The sequence below is a fragment of the Sebastes umbrosus genome, chromosome 22 (genome assembly GCF_015220745.1).
Source record: "Sebastes umbrosus isolate fSebUmb1 chromosome 22, fSebUmb1.pri, whole genome shotgun sequence".
Taxonomy (NCBI): Eukaryota; Metazoa; Chordata; class Actinopteri; order Perciformes; family Sebastidae; genus Sebastes; species Sebastes umbrosus.
In genome coordinates, this window is record NC_051290.1 from 6,569,812 (window position 1) to 6,588,067 (window position 18,256).

Below are 18,256 nucleotides of genomic sequence, written 5' to 3' on the forward strand. Positions count from 1 at the left end.
ACCACTCTGCCCATTCTCCTCTGACCTCTGACATCAACAAGGCATTTTCGTCCACACAATTGCCGCTCACTGGATATTTTCTCTTTTTCGGACCATTCTCTGTAAACCCTAGAGATGGTTGTGCGTGAAAATCCCAGTAGATCAGCAGTTTTTTTTAAATACTCAGACCAGCCCGTCTGGCACCAACAACCATGCCACGTTCAAAGTCACTTAAATCCCCTTTCTTCCCCATTCTGATGCTCGATTTGAACTTCAGCAAGTCGTCTTCACCACGTCTAGATGCCTAAATGCATTGAGTTGCTGCCATGTGATTGGCTAATTAGCTATTTGTCTTAACAAGCAATTGAACAGGTGTGCCTAATAAAGTGGCTGGTGAGTGTATATTTGATTAATCGTGCAGACCTAACGGCCGAACCGGCTATGTAAACAAGCTCGGATTACAACACACACAGGGGGAGAGCGACTTCATTCTCTGCTCAGGTAGACTTTACTCCTCCATATCTTTACACAGCACATAGTTGTTTGCTGCTATATTAATGCTCTGAATATTTAATTTAGCACCTTAAATATTAATAACAATAATATTGATAATGGTCATTTTTAAATGTCAGTTTGTGATGTTCTGATGTTTCAAAATGTGTATGCAACTAGTATATTCTATCCATTATTTTTAGTAGTACTCTAAATAGTATTTCAACTAAGTAATGTTCCGAGAATTTCCATTTATAGTATTACCAGTATTAGTATTTGTATTACTGGTATTCGTGTTATATAATATTGGGGTAATTTGGCAGTAATTTCAAATTTCAAATAGTTTACTTGCTAATTATCACCTGATTTCCTTGAAATTTGCGGACCTGTAAAATGAAGTGTTACCGTACTTATAATGCTATACTGTATCTATTCGATTTCCATCAAGAGTAGGAGGGACATCAAAGCTCTGCACTAGCTTTCTACAATACTCTATATGTGCATGGAAACTATGGTGTGATTAATATTAAGGAAAGATCCTGGTTATGCAAAACATAAAAAGAGGTTAAGGAAAGCTTGTGGATTGATTAAAAAAGGACAATATTACCAACAAGTCTTCATATTATTTTATTTTATTTAACCTTTATTCAACCAGAAGTAAAGACTCATTGAGATTAAAAATCTCTTTTTCACGAGTGTCGATAGGCAGCAGCACAGTTACAAGGTTGCAGACATAAAACAAACATAACAATTTAAAACGAAGACAAAGAGCAAATTACAGAATCATAAGGTATCGAAAAAACATTCATCAGCATTCAAAACATCTACAGCCAGATGTGCTCGCTTCCAAGTCTTTTAGAAGTACTTTAAAGACATTCAGTGAGACCAGCTCTCAAAGATTCATGTCAATTTGTAACTGATTCGAAGAAGAGGAAGAAGCGTATACTTAAATGCCCTTTTCCCCAGTTCAGTACGGACTTTGGGGACAGTTAATAGAATTATGTCTGTGATTAGATGTGAACTCCGGTCTTGTGCACAAAAATCTGATGCAATGCTGTACACGCACACGTTACTCTCCGCCTCACTACTGAAGTCCACATTTCTTCCTGCATTGGCACTGAATGTTGGCATCGGGTGTAAACCGTGAGATGTAAATATGAACAGAAATCCTAGGCACACTGAGCTGCAACTTTTGACTGCAGAGCACAAGGAAGATATACACATATATCTCAAAATCTACCTTGAAATACGACTAAATCCAGTTTTATTATAAAAGTATAAATAAAACCTGTCCAGATCTATTGCTTTACACTGGAGTACACGCATTCATCATTGGTGTTGTTCCTCGGTCTCCGTGATCTGTTGGGCAGGTTGACACTTAAAGCAGCATAATGGAGGCTGTCTGCGTCTCTGTAACCCTGGTAACACAATATGTAGAAGTGGATTAGGATATCAAAATTGAAATATTCACAAAACAACTGGTTGTTGTGCAATAAAAAGGTGGATTATGAAGATAAATGTCACCTCTGCATTTTCTGTGGAGGGAGCTGATAATCTTCCGTGAGACTCTGGATGTGAAACACAGAAAATGATTGTTTATTCAAAAGTTATATTTAGTGACTACAAGCTATCAGATACAAACGGTACAACTTACCTGCACATTGGCAGCTGTTTCTCTTGTTCACCTTGTACACTGAGAGAGCCAGTATTACAACCAGGATGGTGGTGAATGCCAAAGCTCCACTCAAGAAATACACCAAGACAAGAGAGGCTTCCTCATCTATAGAGAGTCAGACACCAGAAACAGAGCTTTTATCGCTGTGTTCATTAGAGCTGGGACGATTCACCTATCTCCCGATTCCATACTATCATGATACTTGGGTGCCGATTCGATATGTATTGCGATTCCATATTATGATTTATTGTGATTTTTGTTAACTTTTTTAACACTAGACCATGACAAAAGGTTGAATCATACACTTCTAGGGACTTTTACTTCGGATAATCTCTAAATTGATTGAGTAAAAATGTTTGATTTTCAGCATGTATGTAGTCAGAGATGTCCTGAAGTCAGATATATCAGTCATTGTCATTGTTTATTAATTTATTTTTCCATCGGGGCCGTTTGAATGCATTTAACATAAATGTCAGTATATGGGTGCCCTACAGTTGTAGCGTCGGCTAATTTGAACATGAGAGTGATGGCTGGCTTGACCGCATGTTACCGTAATACAATAACATTTCCTGTCCGTGACAGAGTTAGCATGCAGCTTTAATCATGAGGTCTAGCTCTGCTTTTTCTGCAATGTTTGAAACCCAAAGTGGAGTTTACCACGTTGGATTTAAAATGTGAGGGTGCAGGTCGTATCCATGCGGACCCTCCGCCGGTTCTGGCATTAAAAAAATCTAGTTCGAAATTGTAAAAAAAGAAATCGCGATACATAAGTGAATTGATCTTTTCCCCCACCCCTGGTGTTCATGTTTAGTTTGATTGGAAAGTAACCATAAATAAGTATACTAGAGCTAGAATGTTACTCACCTTTAAAGTCCAGCTTGGTCCCGTCTCCAAACAGTATATGTCCACATGAGGCAACAGCACAGTAGTAGGTCCCAGCATGAGACCGGTTCAGGCTCTTTATGGGCAGGTTGTAGACACAGGTGTGTGTTTTATTGTTGGGTTTCTTCTCACACTGATCATCCCTGCCTCCATGGGTGTAGATGAGTCTTGGATGAGATTCTTCAGAGTTTCTGTACCAGTAAACACTGTGTTGTCCATCACAGGTCCCAGTGTGTACTGTACAGCTCAGAGTCACAGAGCCTCCTGGCTGGACGGTCTCAGATGCTGACTGCTGGACCAAAGCTGTGATGTTCAGACCTGAACCCTGCACACTGACTAAAGTGCCCTCCGCAAAATACAAGAGAGCTGACGCACTAGCTGCGCAGTAGTAAATAGCTGAGTCTGAAATGCACAAATCAAAAATTGTCAAATGATTGTTATTGTTTTCCCTATCCAGTGTGAAACGTGGATTGTTCTTGAATTCATGATAAAAAGTGACTCTTGTATTATACACATGCGAGGAAGAGATGAGCCGTGGTTTCTGTCCTGGTGTTTGCATGAACCAGTAAAGCCATGCTGCTGGCTCACTACCTTCATAGAAACATTGCAATGTCACAATGTTTCTAACATTAGCTGATACAAAACCTCTCTGTTGACGAACAGAAATATTCAGACCAGTCACATGAGCTGAAGTGAAATGAGAGACAAAACAAATACACAGTTAATAATTTAATCTGATGGAATTCAGCATAATTATTACATAAAAATATATATTTAGAAGCATTTCCATGAAAAGTTGCTAAAGAAAAGATAGAAACTGCAGTCACAAAAACACAACTCACCCATTTTCCCCAAGAGCAAACATGTGAGATAGAAGACAAACTTTAGAGATGCCATCGTGTTCAAATTGCTGTGTTGAGTGAAACAAACCTAGATCCTTTCTCCACTCTTCAGAGACAAGACTGTGTTTGATTGGCCGACCTGATGTGACACTGTATGTCCTATTCAGGAAACCTGATCACATGTTTACTGCCATTTATAGAGCCAAGTTTTGGTTCACATACAGTACATATACAGTCACATGCAGGTCTGATCATTTATCTGCCAATAAAAAGCATCAGTAATAGTAATGTGTATTTATAAAAATGAAGAATATCTAAAGACCGAGTTGATGCATCGTCCTGAAGTGCTGACTCTGAATATCTAAATATCTATCCCTATGTGATTTTAGATAATCTTTCTGAACTAAAGTTTAAAAGACTTTAAATCACCTGCCTATGAGCTTAGATCTTATTTTTATTATTATTATTACTACGAAAGGTGCTGAATTCAAATTCAGAGCATATGTACAGTATGACTGAGGGATTGCCTCCACGTGGCTATTCAGATGGCGACGACTGAGCCGCCGCCAGCACTAAGAGTGTAAACAACGGCAACAGTGCTGACAGTGTTAACCTGGGGGGGAACCAGAGGTTGGGCGCTATGCTTCCACCAAGACGCTGTGGGTTATCGTGGAAGCGTAGCGCCCAACCATAAGAGTCAAGTGCAGAGCGGTGGCAATTAGCTAGCTCGTGGGGCACACACAGTGGGACTCACATGCACTAGTGCCTATTTCACACTACAAGATTTTCAATCGCGATATACACTCTCCGGCCACTTTATTAGGTACACCTTGCTAGTACCGGGTTGGACCCCCTTTTGCCTTCAGAACTGCCTTAATTCTTTGTAGCGTAGATTCAACAAGGTGTTGGAAACATTCCTCAGAGATTTTGGTCCATATTGACATTATAGCATCACGCAGTTGCTGCAGATTTGTCGACTGCACATCCATGATGCAAATCTCCCGTTCCACATCCCAAAGGTGCTCTATTGGATTGAGATCTGGTGACTGTGGAGGCCATTGGAGTACAGTGAACTCATTGTCATGTTGAAGAAACCAGTTTGAGATGATTTGAGCTTTGTGACATGGTGCATTATCCTGCTGGAAGTAGCCATCAGAAGATTGGTACACTGTGGTCATAGGGGGATGGACATGGTCAGCAACAATACTCAGGTAGGCCATGGCGATTAAACAATGCTCAATTGGTACTAAGGGGCCCACAGTGTGCCAAGAAAATATCCCCCACACCATTACACCACCACCACCACAGGCATGAACCGTTGATACAAGGCAGGATGGATCCATGCTTTCATGTTGTTTACGCCAAATTCTGACCCTACCATCTGAATGTCGCAGCTGAAATCCAGACTCATCAGACCAGGCAATGTTTTTCCAATCTTCTATTGTCCAATTTTGGTGAGCCTGTGCGAATTATTGCCTCAGTTTCCTGTTCTTAGCTGACAGGAGTGGCTCCCGGTGTGGTCTTCTGCTGTTGGAGCCCATCTGCTTCAAGGTTCGACATGTTGTGCGTTCAGAGATGGTATTCTGCATACCTTGGTTGTAACGAGTGGTTATTTGAGTTACCGTTGCCTTTCTATCATCTCCAACCACTCTGCCCATTCTCCTCTGACCTCTGACATCAACAAGGCATTTTCGTCCACACAATTGCCGCTCACTGGATATTTTCTCTTTTTCGGACCATTCTCTGTAAACCCTAGAGATGGTTGTGCGTGAAAATCCCAGTAGATCAGCAGTTTTTTTTAAATACTCAGACCAGCCCGTCTGGCACCAACAACCATGCCACGTTCAAAGTCACTTAAATCCCCTTTCTTCCCCATTCTGATGCTCGATTTGAACTTCAGCAAGTCGTCTTCACCACGTCTAGATGCCTAAATGCATTGAGTTGCTGCCATGTGATTGGCTAATTAGCTATTTGTCTTAACAAGCAATTGAACAGGTGTGCCTAATAAAGTGGCTGGTGAGTGTATATTTGATTAATCGTGCAGACCTAACGGCCGAACCGGCTATGTAAACAAGCTCGGATTACAACACACACAGGGGGAGAGCGACTTCATTCTCTGCTCAGGTAGACTTTACTCCTCCATATCTTTACACAGCACATAGTTGTTTGCTGCTATATTAATGCTCTGAATATTTAATTTAGCACCTTAAATATTAATAACAATAATATTGATAATGGTCATTTTTAAATGTCAGTTTGTGATGTTCTGATGTTTCAAAATGTGTATGCAACTAGTATATTCTATCCATTATTTTTAGTAGTACTCTAAATAGTATTTCAACTAAGTAATGTTCCGAGAATTTCCATTTATAGTATTACCAGTATTAGTATTTGTATTACTGGTATTCATGTTATATAATATTGGGGTAATTTGGCAGTAATTTCAAATTTCAAATAGTTTACTTGCTAATTATCACCTGATTTCCTTGAAATTTGCGGACCTGTAAAATGAAGTGTTACCGTACTTATAATGATATACTGTATCTATTAGATTTCCATTAAGAGTAGGAGGGACATCAAAGCTTTGCACTCGCTTTCTACAATACTCTATATGTGCATGGAAACTATGGTGTGATTAATATTAAGGAAAGATCCTGGTTATGCAAAACATAAAAAGAGGTTAAGGAAAGCTTGTGGATTGATTAAAAAAGGACAATATTACCAACAAGTCTTCATATTATTTTATTTTATTTAACCTTTATTCAACCAGAAGTAAAGACTCATTGAGATTAAAAATCTCTTTTTCACGTGTCGATAGGCAGCAGCACAGTTACAAGGTTGCAGACATAAAACAAACATAACAATTTAAAACGAAGACAAAGAGCAAATTACAGAATCATAAGGTATCGAAAAACATTCATCAGCATTCAAAACATCTACAGCCAGATGTGCTCGCTTCCAAGTCTTTTAGAAGTACTTTAAAGACATTCAGTGAGAACAGCTCTCAGAGATTCAGGTCAATTTGTAACTGATTCGAAGAAGAGGAAGAAGCGTATACTTAAATGCCCTTTTCCCCAGTTCAGTACGGACTTTGGGGACAGTTAATAGAATTATGTCTGTGATTAGATGTGAACTCCGGTCTTGTGCACAAAAATCTGATGCACTACTGTAGCCTAGACGCACACCATACTCTCCGCCTCACTACATAACGTGCACACTTCTTCCTGCATTGGCACTGAATGTTGGCATCGGGCGTAAACCGTGAGATGTAAATATGAACAGAATTCCTAGGCCCACTGAGCTGCAACTTTTGACTGCAGAGCACAAGGAAGATATACACATACATCTCAAAATTTACCTTGAAATACGACTAAATCCAGTTTTATTATAAAAGTAGAAATGAAACCTGTCCAGATCTATTGCTTTACACTGGAGTACACGCATTCATCATTGGTGTTGTTCCTCGGTCTCCGTGATCTGTTGGGCAGGTTGACACTTAAAGCAGCATAATGAAGGCTGTCTGCGTCTCTGTAACCCTGGTAACACAATATGTAGAAGTAGATTAGGACATCAAAATTGAAATATTCACAAAACAATTGGTTGTTGTGAAATAAAAAGGTGGATTATTAAGATAAATGTCACCTCTGCATTTTCTGTGGAGGGAGCTGATAATCTTGCTCGAGACTCTGGATGTGAAACACAGAAAATGATTGTTTATTCAAAAGTTATATTTAGTGAGTACAAGCTATCAGATACAAACGGTACCACTTACCTGCACATTGGCAGCTGTTTCTCTTGTTCACCTTGTACACTGAGAGAGCCAGTATTACAACCAGGATGGTGGTGAATGCCAAAGCTCCACTCAAGAAATACACCAAGACAAGAGAGGCTTCCTCATCTATAGAGAGTCAGACACCAGAAACAGAGCTTTTATCGCTGTGTTCATTAGAGCTGGGACGATGCACCTATCTACCGATTCCATACTATCATGATACTTGGGTGCCGATTCGATATGTATTGCGATTCCATATTATGATTTATTGTGATTTTTGTTAACTTTTTTAACACTAGACCATGACAAAAGGTTGAATCATACACTTCTAGGGACTTTTACTTTGGAGAATCTCTAGATTGATACTGTAAAAATGTTTGATTTTCAGCATGTATATAATCAGATATATCAGTCATTGTCATTGTTTATTAATTTATTTTTCCATCGGGGCCGTTTGAATGCATTTAACATAAATGTCAGTATATGGGTGCCCTACAGTTGTAGCGTCGGCTAATTTGAACATGAGAGTGACGACTGGCTTGACCGCACGTTACCGCAATACTACAACATTTAGCATGCAGCTTTAGTCATGATGTCTAGCTCTGCTTTTTCTGCAATGTTTGAAACCCAAAGTGGAGTTTACCACGTTGGATTTAAAATGTGAGGGTGCAGGTCGTATCCATGCGGACCCTCCACCGGTTCTGTCATTAAAAAAATCTAGTTCAAAATCTTAACAAAAGAAATCGCGATACATAAGTGAATGATCTTTTCCCCCACCCCTGGTGTTCATGTTTAGTTTGATTGGAAAGTAACCATACATAACTATACTAGAGCTAGAATGTTACTCACCTTTAAAGTCCAGCTTGGTCCCATTTCCAAACAGTATGTGTCCACATGAGGCAACAGCACAGTAGTAGGTCCCAGCATGAGACCGGTTCAGGCTGTTCATTGGCAGGTTGTAGACACAGGTGTGTGTTTGTGTGTTGGGTTTCTTCTCACACTGATCATTCCTGCCTCCATGGGTGTAGATGAGTCCTGGATGAGATTTTTCAGAGTTTCTGAACCAGTAAACACTGTGTTCTCCATCACAGGTCCCAGTGTGTACTGTACAGTTCAGAGTCACAGAGCCTCCTGGCTGGACGGTCTCAGATGATGAATGTTGGACCAAAGTTGGGACGTTCAGACCTGAACCCTGTACGCTGACTAAAGTGCCCTCCGCAAAATGGAAGATAGCTGACACTCTAGCTCCGCAGTAGTAAATAGCTGAGTCTGATATGCACAAATCAAAAATTGTCAAGTGATTGTTACTGTTTTCCTTATCCACTGTGAAGCGTGGATTGTTCTTGAATTCATGATAAAAAGTGACTCTTGTATCATGCGTATATGACGAAGAGATCAGCCGTGGTTTCTGTCCCAGTGTTTGCTTGTACCAGTAAAGCCATCCTGCCTCACTACCTTCACAGAAACATTGCAAAGTCACACTGTTTCCAACATTAGCTGATACAAAACCTCTCTGTTGACGAACAGAAAAATTCAGACCGGTCACATGAGCTGAAGTGAAATGAGAGACGAAACAAATACACAGTTAATAATTAAATCTGACGGAATTCAGCATAATTATGACAAAATATATATATTTAGAAGCATTTCCATGAAGAGTTGCTAAAGAAAAGATAGAAACTGCAGTCACAAAAACACAACTCACCCATTTTCCCCAAGAGAAAACATGTGAGATAGAAGACAAACTTTAGAGATGCCATCGTGTTCAAATTGCTGTGTTAAGTGAAACAAACCTAGATCCTTTTTCCACTCATCAGAGACAAGACTGCGTTTGATTGGCCGACCTGATGTGACACTGTATGTCCTATTCAGGAAACCTGATCACATGTTTACTGCCATTTATAGAGCCAAGTTGTGGTTCACATACAGAACATATACAGTCACATGCAGGTCTGATAATTCACCTGCCAATAAAAAGCATCAGTAATAGTAATGTGTATTTATAAAGATGAAGAATATCTATAGACCGAGTTGATGCATCATCCTGAAGTGCTGACTCTGAATATCTAAATATCTATCCCTATGTGGTTTCAGATAATCTTTCTGAACTGAAGTTTAAAAGACTTTAAATCACCTGCCTATGAGCTTAGATCTTATTTGTATTATTATTATTATGAAAGGTGCTGAATTCCAAATTCAGAGCATATCCATGATTGAGGGATTGCCTCCACAGGGCTCTCAACATGGCGACCACTGAGCCGCCGTAGCGCCCAACCATATGAGCCCAGTGCGGAGCGGTGGCGATTGTCTAGCTCGTAGGGCACACACTGGGACTCACATGCACTAGTGCCTATTTCACACTACAATGTTCCGAGAATTTACGTTAATAGTATTACCAGTATTAGTATTTGTATTACTGATATTCATGTTATATAATATTGGGGTAATTTGGCAGTAATTTCAAATTTCAAATAGGTTACTTGCTAATTATCACCTAATTTCCTTGAAATTTGCGGACCTGTTAAATGAAGTGTTACTGTACTTATAATGCTATACTGTATCTATTCGATTTCCATCAAGAGTAGGAGGGACATCAAAGCTCTGCACTCGCTTTCTACAACATGTGTGCATGGAAACTATGGTGTAATTAATATTAGGGAAAGATCCTGGTTATGCAAAACATAAAAAGAGGTTAAGGAAAGCTTGTGGATTGATTAAAAAAGGACAATATTACCAACAAGTCTTTATATTATTTTATTTTATTTAACCTTTATTCAACCAGAAGTAAAGACTCATTGAGATTAAAAATCTCTTTTTCACGAGTGTCGATAGGCAGCAGCACAGTTACAAGGTTGCAGACATAAAACAAACATAACAATTTAAAACGAAGACAAAGAGCAAATTTCAGAATCATAAGGTATCGAAAAACATTCATCAGCATTCACAACATCTACAGCCAGATGTGCTCACTTCCAAGTCTTTTAGAAGTACTTTAAAGACATTCAGTGAGACCAGCTCTCAAAGATTCAGGTCAATTTGTAACTGATTCGAAGAAGAGGAAGAAGCGTATACTTAAATGCCCTTTTCCCCAGTTCAGTACGGACTTTGGGGACAGTTAATAGAATTATGTCTGTATATAGATGTGAACTCCGGTCTTGTGCACAAAAATCTGATGCAATGCTGTACACGCACACCATACTCTCCGCCTCACTACTGAAGTGCACATTTCTTCCTGCATTGGCACTGAATGTTGGCATCGGGTGTAAACCGTGAGATGTAAATATGAACAGAATTCCTAGGCACACTGAGCTGCAACTTTTGACTGCAGAGCACAAGGAAGATATACACATACATCTCATAATCTACCTTGAAATACGACTAAATCCAGTTTTTATTGTAAAAGTAGAAATGGAACCTGTCCAGATCTATTGCTTTACACTGGAGTACACGCATTCATCATTGGTGTTGTTCCTCGGTCTCCGTGATCTGTTGGGCAGGTTGACACTTAAAGCAGCATAATGGAGGCTGTCTGCGTCTCTGTAACCCTGGTAACACAATATGTAGAAGTAGATTAGGATATCAAAATTGAAATATTCACACAACAATTGGTTGTTGTGAAATAAAAAGGTGGATTATTAAGATAAATGTCACCTCTGCATTTTCTGTGGAGGGAGCTGATAATCTTCCGCGAGACTCTGGATGTGAAACACAGAAAATGATTGTTTATTCAAAAGTTATATTTAGTGAGTACAAGCTATCAGATACAAACGGTACAACTTACCTGCACATTGGCAGCTGTTTCTCTTGTTCACCTTGTACACTGAGAGAGCCAGTATAACAACCAGGATGGTGGTGAATGCCAAAGCTCCACTCAAGAAATACACCAAGACAAGAGAGGCTTCCTCATCTATAGAGAGTCAGACACCAGAAACAGAGCTTTTATCGCTGTGTTCATTAGAGCTGGGACGATTCACCTATCTCCCGATTCCATACTATCATGATACTTGGGTGCTGATTTGATATGTATTGCGATTCTACAAATTATTTTTGTTAACTTTTTTAACACTAGACCATGACAAAAGGATGAATCAGACACTTCTAGGGACTTTTACTTTGGAGAATCTCTAAATTGATACTGTAAAAATGTTTGATTTTCAGCATGTATATAATCAGATATATCAGTCATTGTCATTATTTATTACATTTCTTTTTTTCATCGGGGCTATTTGAATGCATTTAACATAAATGTCAGTATACTGTTGCTCTACAGTTGTAGCGTCGGCTAATTTGGCCATGAGAGTGACGGCTGGCTTGACCGCACGTTACCGCAATATGATAACATTTAGTATGCAGCTTTAGTCGTGATGTCTAGCTCTGCTTATTCTGCAATGTTTGAAACCCAAAGTGTTTCCATACTTTACTGGATGTGTAGTGTTTACCACCTGGATATAAAATGTGAGGGTGCAGGTCGTATCCATGCGGACCCTCCGCTGGTTCTGGCATTAAAAAAAGCAATTTCAAAATCGTAACAAAAGAAATCCTGACACAAAAGTGAATGATCTTTTCCCCCACCCCTGGTGTTCATGTTCAGTTTGATTGGAAAGTAACCATAAATAACTATACTAGAGCTAGAATGTTACTCACCTTTAAAGTCCAGCTTGGTCCCGTTTCCAAACAGTATGTGTCCACATGAGGCAACAGCACAGTAGTAGGTCCCAGCATGAGACCGGTTCAGGCTCTTTATTGGCAGGTTGTAGACACAGGTGTGTGTTTGTGTGTTGGGTTTCTTCTCACACTGATCATTCCTGCCTCCATGGGTGTAGATGAGTCCTGGATGAGATTCTTCAGAGTTTCTGAACCAGTAAACACTGTATTCTCCATCACAGGTCCCAGTGTGTACTGTACAGTTCAGAGTCACAGAGCCTCCTGGCTGGACGGTCTCAGATGATGAATGTTGGACCAAAGCTGGGACGTTCAGACCTGAACCCTGTACACTGACTTCAATGCCCTCCATGAATTCAAAATTGTATGAATGGCTTTTTGCGCAGTAGTAAGTTGCTGAGTCCGAAATTTGCAGTTCTGTTATCTTCAAGTGATTGTTACTGTTTTCAGTATCCAATGTGAAGCGTGGATCGTTCTTGAATTCATCATGAAATTTTGCATTTTTTTCATATTTGTAGAAGGTAGAGAGGAGCCTTGGTTTCTGTCCCAGAGTCTGTTTATACCAGTAACGCCTTGCAGCAATATTACTCTCATAGGAACATTGCAAAGTCAAGTTTTCCCCAGTTTTAGCGGACACAAAACCTCTCTCTTGATTAGCAGATGAGGAGGATTTCAGATCAGTCATCTGAGCTGAAGATAGGAATAACAAAGCACTTAATGAACACATGAAAAAACATAAAGAAACATCAGAAACAATGTCATGAGGAGTGGTCATATACTTTAGAAGAGTCAAACTGCAGTCACAAAAAAAAAACTCACCCATTTTCCCCAAGAACATACATGTCAGATAGAAGACAAACTTTGGAGATGTCATCGTGTTCAAATTGTCGTGCTGAATGAAAACTAATTCTCGTTTCTCCACTTGTCACAGACAAGACTGCGTTTGATTGGCCAGCCAGAAGTGACACTGAACGTCCTATTTAGGAAACTTCATCACATGATCGCTGCCACCTACATATATAGTGTGAAATTTGGTTCACATGTTGAGAGATATATGAAGAATATAATGGTTTAAATCGCTGAAAAATCTCTGTATCCAATATATAAATATCTGTAACAAGACACAGGAATTGATGCTCAATATTTGGTATGTTTAACAAAAAGGTAACAAAAAACGATTTTGAGCAGCTCCATCCAACCATCCATACTTGATAATACACAGTATACTGATATACTCGACTCTCTTTTCGAGCTTCAGTACAGCAAAACAACACTGTACTATGTGCTGTATTCATCAAAGCAAATATTTAAATTATCAATCATTTGAATTGTGTGTTTTTATGTAAATCCCCACTATAGATGACAATAGCAAAGTACAGTACAGTACAGTGTACAGCATCCTCCCTCCCCCAAAAATAAGGCTCCCCAAAAAGCTATGGTGTAATTCGAACACTGTAATTTACCATGCATATGTTTTTTATGTAAAATATATAGAACATTGAATGAAATCAGATCTAAAATGTTATTCCTTCGTTTAGTGCAGAGATTTCAAAAGTGCCAGATAGAATTTCTGAGAATTTCAGACCCTGTCCCTAAACCTAAGTTGGTTCCTGTGAAGACGGAAGTTTATTTTGAAAAGACTGTATGCATGTAACATGCGGAGATTGACGCTTGACATTCGTAGGAGAATGCACGAAAAATGAGGAATAACTTTTTGTAAGACATCATACAAGCTGTTGTTTGAGGATCAATGTGCCACTTGTGTGTGTTGAAGCCGCTAGAATGAACATGCACACGCATATTATTTCAAACTCAAGAGTGCTCCAGATTTTTATTGTTTTTTTGATCACAAACAATATAAATTTCACATACAAAAACACACATATGATTTGGTTAAAAAAACAATGAGGATGGATAAAAAGTATAGGATGATCTTGATCCTAAAAGCATGTGAGTGACTTTTACAGCATCGATGAATAAGAGCTTCTTAATATACTGGATAAGTCATAAAAAACATGTATTCATATGTACTAAAAATAATCTTAATGAAATTAATTAATAATTAAAGAATCATTTTAGATACATGGTGTATTTGCAAGAACAATGTGGAGACAAAAAAAATCTGTATCCTAAATAAGCACATTAGCAAAGAAGAGTGATTTATTTTTTGCTGCAGGACCACAAAGAAGCTTTAGAAGCATATTTATTTCAAACTTAGATTGACATCTATATTACACTTTAAAAGAGGCACGAAGAAAACCCTGTCTTACGCAAAAGTACAAATGCAATATGTGCGGTTCTACTGCTTGACGCTGTAGTACACACATTCACTCCAGGTCGGATCCCTCTGTCTTCTTGATCTGTTGTGCAGGTTGACACTTAAAGCAGCGTTGTAGAGTGTTTCTCCATGTTGGTAACCCTGGTAACAAAATATATACCAGCTGATCGTTATTTAGTTCTTTACAGAAATGAAAACAATATCCAGAAAACAAAGCATTGTGCAATACAATGGTAATTTAACAGTTTTTATTCACCTTTGCATTTGTTGTGGAGGCAGCTGAAAGTCTTGCTCGAGACTCTGGTTGTGAAACAGGAAAAAGCTCTTTTATTCAAAAGCCAAATTCAGTGAAGACGAGCTGTCAAATACAAACAATAGTTACCTGTAGATTGGCAGCTGCTTCTCTTGCTCATCATGCACACGGAGAAAGCCAGTAAAACACTCAGGATGGAGGCGAATGTCGAAGTTCCACTCAAGAAATACACCAAGACAGTAGAGTCCACCCCATCTGCAGAGAGACGGACTTCAGAAACATGGAGCTTTCAGCAGGTTTTTATCCTTAGTTTGTTTAGGAAGTACTTATCAGATGCAACAACCTCGGCTACTCACCTTTAACGTCCAGCTTGGTCCCGTTTCCAAACAGTATGTGTCCACATGAGGCAACAGCACAGTAGTAGGTCCCAGCATGAGACGTATCCAGGCTCTTTATTGGCAGGTTGTAGACACAGGTGTGTGTTTGTGTGTTGGGTTTCTTCTCACACTGATCATTCCTGCCTCCATGAGTGTAAATGAGTCCTGGATGAGATTCTTCAGAGTTTCTGTACCAGTAAACACTGTGTTCTCCATCACAGGTCCCAGTGTGTACTATACAGTTCAGAGTCACAGAGCCTCCTGGCTCGACGGTCTCAGATGCTGACTGCTGGACTAAAGCTGGGACGTTCAGACCTGAACCCTGTACACTGACTAAAGTGCCCTCCGCAAAATAGAAGGCAAGTGACTCACTAGCTGCGCAGTAGTAAATAGCTGAGTCTGAAATGCGCAAATCAAAAATTGTCAAGTGATTGTTACTGTTTTCCTTATCCACTGTGAAGCGTGGATTGTTCTTGAATTCATGATAAAAAATGGCTGTTGTATGCATATATGAGGAAGAGATGAGCCGTGGTTTCTGTCCCAGTGTTTGCTTGTACCAGTAAAGCGATGCTGGCTCACTATCTTCATAGAAACATTGCAAAGTCACATTGTTTCCAACATTAGCTGATACAAAACCTCTCTGTTGACGAACAGATGAGGAAGAAATCAGACCGGTCACATGAGCTGAAGTGAAATGAAAGACGAAACAAATACACAGTTAATAATTTAATCTGATGGAATTCAGCATAATTATGACAAAAAATATATATTAGAAGCATTTCCATGAAGAGTTGCTAAAGAAAAGATAGAAACTGCAGTCACAAAAACACAACTCACCCATTTTCCCCAAGAGCAAACATGTGAGATAGAAGACAAACTTTGGAGATGCCATTGTGTTCAGATTTCTGTGTTGAGTGAAAAGAACGTAGATGCTTTCTCCACTTTTAAGAGACAAGACTGCGTTTGATTGGCCGACCTGATGTGACACTGTATGTCCTGCTTAGGAAACCTGATCACATGTTTACTGTCATTTATAGAGCCAAGTTGTGGTTCACATACAGTACATACACAGTCACATGCAGGTCTGATCATTTACCTGCCAATAAAAAGCATCAGTAATAGTACTGTGGATTTATAAAAGTGAAGAATATCTATAGACCGAGTTGATGCATCATCCTGAAGTGCTGTCTCTGAATATCTAAATATTTATCCCTATGTGGTTTTAGAGAATTTTTCTGAACTGAAGTTTAAAATACTTTAAATCACCTTTCTACGAGCTTAGATCTTATTTTTATTATTATTCTTATGGTGCAAAAGGTGCTGAATTCCAAATTCAGAGCATATCTACAGTATGACTGAGGGATTGCCTCCACGTGGCTCTTCAGATGGCGACGACTGACCCACCGCCAGCACTAACAGTGCAAACAACGACAACAGTGCTGACAGTGTTAACCTGGGGGGGAACCAGAGGTTGGGCGCTATGCTTCCACAAAGACACTGTGTGTTATCGTGGAAGCGTAGCGCCCAACCATATGAGCCCAGTGAGGAGCGGTGGCGATTAGCTAGCTCGTAGGGCACACACACTGGGACTCACATGCGCTAGTGTCTATTTCACACTACAAGACTTTCAATCGCGATTAATATTCGACTAATCGTGCAGACCTAGCGGCCGGACCGGCTATGTAAACAAGCTCGGATTACATCACACACAGAGGGAGATCGACTTCATTCTCTGCTCAGGTAGACATTACTCCTCTATATCTTTACATAGCACATAGTTGTTTGCTGCTATATTAATGCTCTGAATATTTAATTTAGCACATTAAACATTTATAACAATAATATTGATAATGGTCAATTTCAAATGTCGGTTTCTGACGTTCTGATGCTTCAAAATGCATATGCAACTAGTATATTCTATCCATTATATGTAGTAGTACTCTAAATAGTATTTCAACAAGTAATGTTCTAATAATTTCCATTCATGGTATTACTAGTATTAGCATTACTGGTATTAGTGTTAGTATTAGATTTTTAAGCCCTCCACTGTTCTGGGGTATTTTAGTGGTCTCTGGCTTAAGGGACATCTATGTGGGAGTGCAGTCGCGTCAACATCCTGCTGAAAACCACAATAGCTGCTGCACTGACAGAGATACACAGCTAAAGCATGGGGTAAATGTTAAAATGTCTCTTTTCTGCATTCATAGGAGAGGCAGTGCCAAAACATTTTGCCATGCAAAACTCTGTCTTAAAAGCAACACAGAGCAAAGCATGTTAACTTCATCTTGGGGCCACAGTTTACCCACCTACCAAGACACCACTGCACCAGCGGATTTGGGCAGAACTCAGGCTCAAACTTTCTAAAACAGTAACTTTAATAATGGTTCTCCCAGTTACATAGTCCTAGTCAAGGTTTATATGAAGGTGTTAGAGGTCAGTCGTGTACTATAAAGATGCTTAAAGAAGCTGACAGAGCTGAGTCAAAAAAAAATGCTACAAACACCTCTACATCCTGCAGAAAACCACCAACGCTGCTGCAATGAAAGAGATGCACAGCAAAAGCATGGGGATATAGGTCAACGGGTCTCAGTAAAAGGACGGCTTCATCTCTGCGTTAACAGCAGAACACAGAGACAAAATGCCAGTTAAACATGGTGACTAAATTGACCATGCTATTTTATAGAAGGCTTTGTCCAACTGAGGCACAGGAAGCAAAGCCTGATTACTCCGCCCTGTTCTTTGACAGACCCAGCATACCTCACCAAGACCTGGTCAACTGGCCTATTCTGACAACACTGTGACAAAAATGACTGGGGCTGCATTTACTCAGTTAAAGTGATGATTGCAGGATTTCTTTTTTTTTGAAATCCTTTTGTTTGCCTCCTTAGAGAAGATCCATGTCTCTTTCATCTCTCTATGTTAAGTCTATGTTCTCTCTATGTTAAAACTTCTTAAAAAACGAACAGCCTATTTGACCTTCCAGAGGTCGTAGCGGGCTCAGTTTTAAAGCTAGAGAGAAGTGGCATCATGTGAAACTAGAAAAA

General features: G+C 39.5%; 5 protein-coding genes across 5 annotated transcripts in view; 1 reads left to right on the forward strand and 4 right to left on the reverse strand.

Annotated features, from left to right (window-relative positions):
- The window catches only part of LOC119482112 (prostaglandin D2 receptor 2-like), a 158,728-nt gene that overhangs the window by 55,115 nt on the left and 85,357 nt on the right, over positions 1-18,256 (forward strand). The gene's annotated exons all lie outside the window — the stretch shown is intronic.
- Positions 1,178-3,874, reverse strand: LOC119482146. The gene is made up of 5 exons (XM_037759567.1): positions 3,871-3,874; positions 3,011-3,715; positions 2,126-2,251; positions 1,996-2,039; positions 1,178-1,889 (listed from the first exon to the last, which is right to left on the reverse strand). The coding sequence occupies exons 1-5, from the start codon at positions 3,872-3,874 to the stop codon at positions 1,770-1,772; spliced, it is 999 nt and encodes a 332-aa protein (XP_037615495.1). The 3' UTR covers positions 1,178-1,769.
- LOC119482137 lies at positions 6,696-9,727 on the reverse strand. The gene is made up of 5 exons (XM_037759557.1): positions 9,348-9,727; positions 8,492-9,193; positions 7,643-7,768; positions 7,513-7,556; positions 6,696-7,406 (listed from the first exon to the last, which is right to left on the reverse strand). The coding sequence occupies exons 1-5, from the start codon at positions 9,400-9,402 to the stop codon at positions 7,287-7,289; spliced, it is 1,047 nt and encodes a 348-aa protein (XP_037615485.1). The 5' UTR covers positions 9,403-9,727; the 3' UTR covers positions 6,696-7,286.
- On the reverse strand, positions 10,885-13,301 carry LOC119482116. The gene is made up of 5 exons (XM_037759525.1): positions 13,124-13,301; positions 12,287-12,994; positions 11,424-11,549; positions 11,294-11,337; positions 10,885-11,187 (listed from the first exon to the last, which is right to left on the reverse strand). The coding sequence occupies exons 1-5, from the start codon at positions 13,176-13,178 to the stop codon at positions 11,068-11,070; spliced, it is 1,053 nt and encodes a 350-aa protein (XP_037615453.1). The 5' UTR covers positions 13,179-13,301; the 3' UTR covers positions 10,885-11,067.
- Positions 14,411-16,104, reverse strand: LOC119482118 (immunoglobulin kappa light chain-like). Its single transcript, XM_037759527.1, has 5 exons — positions 16,050-16,104; positions 15,192-15,896; positions 14,965-15,090; positions 14,839-14,882; positions 14,411-14,723 (listed from the first exon to the last, which is right to left on the reverse strand). The coding sequence occupies exons 1-5, from the start codon at positions 16,102-16,104 to the stop codon at positions 14,604-14,606; spliced, it is 1,050 nt and encodes a 349-aa protein (XP_037615455.1). The 3' UTR covers positions 14,411-14,603.